The sequence below is a fragment of the Mangifera indica genome, chromosome 1, assembly GCF_011075055.1.
Source record: "Mangifera indica cultivar Alphonso chromosome 1, CATAS_Mindica_2.1, whole genome shotgun sequence".
NCBI lineage: Eukaryota > Viridiplantae > Streptophyta > Magnoliopsida > Sapindales > Anacardiaceae > Mangifera > Mangifera indica.
Window position 1 is genome coordinate 10,547,125 of NC_058137.1, and position 5,000 is coordinate 10,552,124.

A 5,000-nucleotide genomic window follows, 5' to 3' on the forward strand; every position below is an offset into this window, starting at 1 on the left:
TAAAATCCAACCGTTATAATTAGAGACGTTTTTAGAAGCATTACCAACGAAGTGCATCGTTAAAGTTTCTAATTCTTCTATGAGTAGCTTCATCAATTTTTCACACTACCTTTGTGTTAGACCTCTTAAATTCATTGAGAAGAATTGTCCTCCTTCCATTCTGTTTTGTTTCGTGACGACAACATTGATCATACACTTCTCTTCCCTTGTCTTATTTTTCCGGTGGAAGGATAACCAATGATTTCAAAGCAATTCCCTTTCATGTGTCCAAGCTTCTTCCAATGATCACATTTTGGCTTCCTATTTTGCTCCTTCCCTTTATAGATATCAGAATTTATTTTGAAAGCAGCAACATCAACAACAGGCCGTGCCATGGTGATTTCTTCTGACGCCAAGAATGAGTATGCATTAGACAAGGAAGGCAAGGGACCTTTACATGGTAACTTTGATTTGACTACACCGTAAACCTCATTAAGTCCCATGGGGAATTAGTGCAGTCATTCCTCCTTTTCTTTTGCTGCAACATCACAAACACAACCTGTGCATCCATTAGTATGTGTTTCGCAAATCCAACAAGTTGCTCCCAAATTCCTCTCATCTTTACATAATAATGGGAAATTGTCATGTCTTTTTGTCAAACATTTGCAATTTCCTTATTGATATCTTGAATACAAGTTTCACTTCTTTGAGAAAAGCATTCTTTCGATTCTTTCCGCATCCCGAATGTTGTGTGATGATATGCAAGACTCTCATGTAGCAGCAGGTGGCTTTTTCAGTTTTTCATCCACAAACCCAATCTTTTGTTTGGATGCCAGTGCATTCATTATATACCTACGCAATGTTGGATAGTTTGACCATTTCATAGGATGGGATACGACTTGATCCCCAGTTTGTCGACAATATTAAACATATATTGAGGGGTCTTCTCTTTCTTGTTGGATCCTCCCTTATTGGTTGTGATCTCGGTGGCCATTCTGTTTCAAGATCATGGCTGCTTTGATACCATATAAAATTTGAACAACAAAATGTTTTATGTTTATTATGCTCTACTTTGTAATGTTCTTTGTACATGGCTTTACAAAAAAGTCTAAAACAATGACAATGGTAAGTTACAACAACAATGGAAACAATATAAAACTTATGGAAACTTGTTGATGCTAATATCATATGAGTCAGCAACAAATAAATTACTTCTTTACTTGAATCCTTGATTTTAGGAATATCCAAGATTCTTAATCTTTGATTTTGGGAATATCCAAAATTATTAATCCTTGATTTTGGGAATATCTAATATTATGAATGTAGGCACCATTGATATTAAGACTGTTAGCACTTTGATTGAGCCTAATGCTCATTGTTCAGCTACTGATGGTACTCTACTTAATGATTATATTTTTTAACGTTAACCAGTTGGTAGTCTTGTGTATCTTTACATTACTCATCCTGATATTGCTTATGCAGTTTATATTGTGAGTCTATTTATGTCTATTCCCAGTATTACTCACTATGATGTTGTTTTTTGCATCCTGGGCACATTGTTTCCAGACCTTCACTGCTCCGATTCTTTCTCTTTTAATTTGACAACATATTATGACGTTGATTGAACTAGTAATTCTACGAACAAATTCTCCATTATTGGTAATTATTTTTTTCTCAGTGATTCTCTTGTATCTTGATTTAGTAAGAAGCAAACTATTGTTTCTTATTTCAATAATGAAGATAAGTATCATGTCCTTGCTGACGTTACCTCTGAGCTTATATGGTTACATTGGCTACTTCATGATATAGGTATTACTTATTCATATGTTACTCTAATTTATGATGAAAATCGTAATACCATCCAGATTGTTTACAATGATGCCTTTTATAAGCTCAGTAAACATATGAAGACTGACTACCACTTTATATGCCATCATGTGCTTTAATTAGGGTCATGTTCATCCTGTTCATGTTTCCTCTCATAATTAGTTTGTAGATATATTCACCAAGGTCTATTTACTTAGACTTTTCAGTGACAAACTTCATATGGGTAATGCATTACTACATCTTTCAATTATAGTAGAATCTGTCGCCATTATAAAAAATATCTCGATATTATCTCCTTAATTATTTGTTTAATTATTTATATTTACTTCCTAATTGCATTGACTATATCCTTAATTGATTTTCTTACTTTACTATAAATGTGCTAAGTTGTAGACACTTCTAATAAAAAAAAAAATACATAAATATCATTCTCTCTATTTATTTTCTCTATATTTTTTGTAAAATTAAACAAAACAGTTTTTTTTTTTTTTCAATTTTATGGTACCTACCCTGATAATGTTGTTGGCCAAGAGTAAAGATGTCAACACTAGCCTAACATTATAGTATCACTTACTACTAATTTTTTCAGTTGCTCGACTCGACGCAATGATGTTGACAAATCCATTGAAGTTACAGAGCCAGACAGAGAGAAAATGGAACTTTTGGTTATATTTTCTCATATTGCTTTTAGCATTTTAAATAAAATACTATCTGTCGTTTCTTTGTTCTGAATTGGAAGATTTCTCAGAGTCTAAACCTAAACACTTAAGAAAAGCTTCTCGAGCTAGCCTGAAATAATGGCAAGGATGATAGCTCATGCTACTTGAACTTGAATCACTCTCTGTATTCTCTTCTCTAACTATTCTTTTACCTTTACTCCACACTATCTCCCCTTTAATACTCTGACTTTCACCTACCTGCAGCCATTTTACAAACGTATTATGTTACCAATCCAATAACGTTATTATTACAGCAATTAACACTGTTACTTTCCTTAAAATCATTTTTGCTTCTATTTTTTTTTTTTTAAATTTTACACTTTCGCCCTATTACTATAACTTTCTTTCTCTGGCCCGGTATTCAATGAATATTACATTTTGGCTGTTAAAAATAATTCCCTAGCTCCTCCTCTGCCCCATCCCGAAAAGATTCTCTTTAAAAACACATTCTAAATCATCAAAAGGTTTTTCACAGCACGCTTTTCTTCATGCAAACTCAATAGCATCAAATCAGTTCTCTCATAATGTTATGGGTCCAAAAGCGTTTTCATTATGAAAAAATATAAACAAATTAAATAATAAGGGAAATCAAGATAAGGTCCACAAAGAATCTTCAATCACCCATTAATATAGAAAGCATGAAGGGATTTGACGTTATTTTATCTTATTTGCATCAGTTTCCTACGAAAAGTAGCTTGTGTTTTATTGAAGTATAATATATTTAAGCCCTTGTTTGGAAGCGCTTATCAATATTTATATATATATATATATATATATATATATATATTTGTTTTTCAGAATGAAATTCATCTTGAAGAAGTGCTTCTGAAAATGGGAAAGTGCTTATTAGATTAAATTTTGCATTTATTCGTTCATTAATAAGTTGCCTAAATATAAAGATATTAACTAAATATTATGACAAAAAAAAATATTTCATCTTCAAAGTTGCTTTCAGTACAGTACAGAAGCTTAATTCACCACAAACACAATCGACTTTAAAAACAAATATTATGTTTTCGAAAATACAGAAAGCTATTTCAGTCAACGAAAACAGTTTCCATTTTGAGATTCAATACGGATTTCAGTTACCGTAAACTGAAATCATTCAACAATTTCAACGTTTTCTCGGCAACCAAGCAGAGAGCGAGCGTACGTACCTGAGAAGACTGGCAGCGGTGAGTGACAGTCGAGTTGAATTTAACAACCGGCTTCGCTTTGAGAGTCAAATCGGTCGATTCAGTTGACGAGGAAGAAGAGGCGGAGGAAGGAGAAGCTAAAGAAGAGTTCCTGACGTGGCTGTTGCTGCTATTGAGATCTAAAGAGAAGATGCGGAAGAAGTAGAGAAGGACGATGAGGAGTAGGAGGATGAGTATCTGGATCCAGATGAGCCACGGAATCTTGAAGATTTCGATGGTGAGTTCTTCGCCAAAATCGAGCATGCTGTGATATTTTGTATCTGTGAGGCGTGTTTGGGGGGGTGAGAAAGAAAGAGAAAACAATGAGTGGAAGGATAGGCGAGAAAATCTTCTTTGCTAGAGAGCTGGAGATGGGAGAGAGTTTTATTTAACGTTTTTGTGGCGTCGAGGAAGAGGGTGGACTTTGCAAGGCAGGATTAGTTTGAAGGGAAGCATTTTTAATGTGGACTTTCACGCGTACATTACCGCGCGTGTAATTACTAGGACAGTTGAGAATTGGGCGGTGCTTAAGCGGCTTATGATACGTAGGGTGTTTCTTGTCAAAACATTTTCCCTTTTATTCAAGGAATATTGAAAAAAATACCCTTTTTTGGGTTGTTTATACAATGTATCACACCCTTTTTTCATTAAAAATTTATACCATAAAATATATATAATCTCTAAAATACTCTTATTGTTAACCAAAGTTTAAACTCGTTAAATCTAGGATTTGGATATATAAAAAATTAAAGACTTTAATATGATAATGAAGAGTTTATAATCGAAATATAAAAGTGTTGATTGTGGCTATGATTTGATTGTGAATTTGCTCGCTTGATCTGAAACAGGACAACAACGTGAAGAATACGCAGGCAATATCACCTACAAGGCCATATCTCCTAGAATCGCTTAGGTGATTTGGCCGAGAGTTACTGTTCACAAAATAGTTTTTTCCCTATATATCAAACGCTTTTCTAATTACTAATATTTGTACTATCAACATCTACAACAGGCTTAGAAACCCATTGAAATATATTTGGATTATGAATGTGACTTGTATATACTTCAATATTTATGGAGTCATGACGTCTCGCACTATACTCTATCTCGTTATTATAAGCATTGGTTTGGCTTGGTACACAGTAAATCTCATCATCATCATAAAATCCTGAAAACTTATCATTATCATTATCATCATCATCGTCATCGTCATTACCCTTAGTGAAAAGCCTTTAATGACAAATTAATCTTAGAGGAGTGTGAATAGTATTATTAAAAAAATTAATCACAAGCTTATCAA

General features: G+C 33.5%; 1 protein-coding gene across 1 annotated transcript; it reads right to left on the bottom strand.

Annotated features, from left to right (window-relative positions):
• Window positions 1–2,451: 2,451 nt before the first annotated feature.
• Window positions 2,452–4,146, bottom strand: LOC123217283. The gene is made up of 2 exons (XM_044638211.1): window positions 3,683–4,146; window positions 2,452–2,723 (listed from the first exon to the last, which is right to left on the bottom strand). Exons 1-2 carry the CDS (start codon window positions 3,962–3,964, stop codon window positions 2,514–2,516), a joined length of 492 nt encoding a protein of 163 aa, XP_044494146.1. The 5' UTR covers window positions 3,965–4,146; the 3' UTR covers window positions 2,452–2,513.
• Between the last annotated feature and the right edge of the window lie 854 nt (window positions 4,147–5,000).

Excerpts from the sequence above, each read along its gene's own strand:
- LOC123217283 (XM_044638211.1), bottom strand. The coding sequence starts at position 3,964 with ATGCTCGATTTTGGCGAAGAACTCACCATCGAAATCTTCAAGATTCCG. Across the intron at positions 2,724-3,682 it reads ACCGCTGCCAGTCTTCTCAG|GTAGGTGAAAGTCAGAGTAT; the intron begins GTACGTACGCTC and ends AAATGGCTGCAG.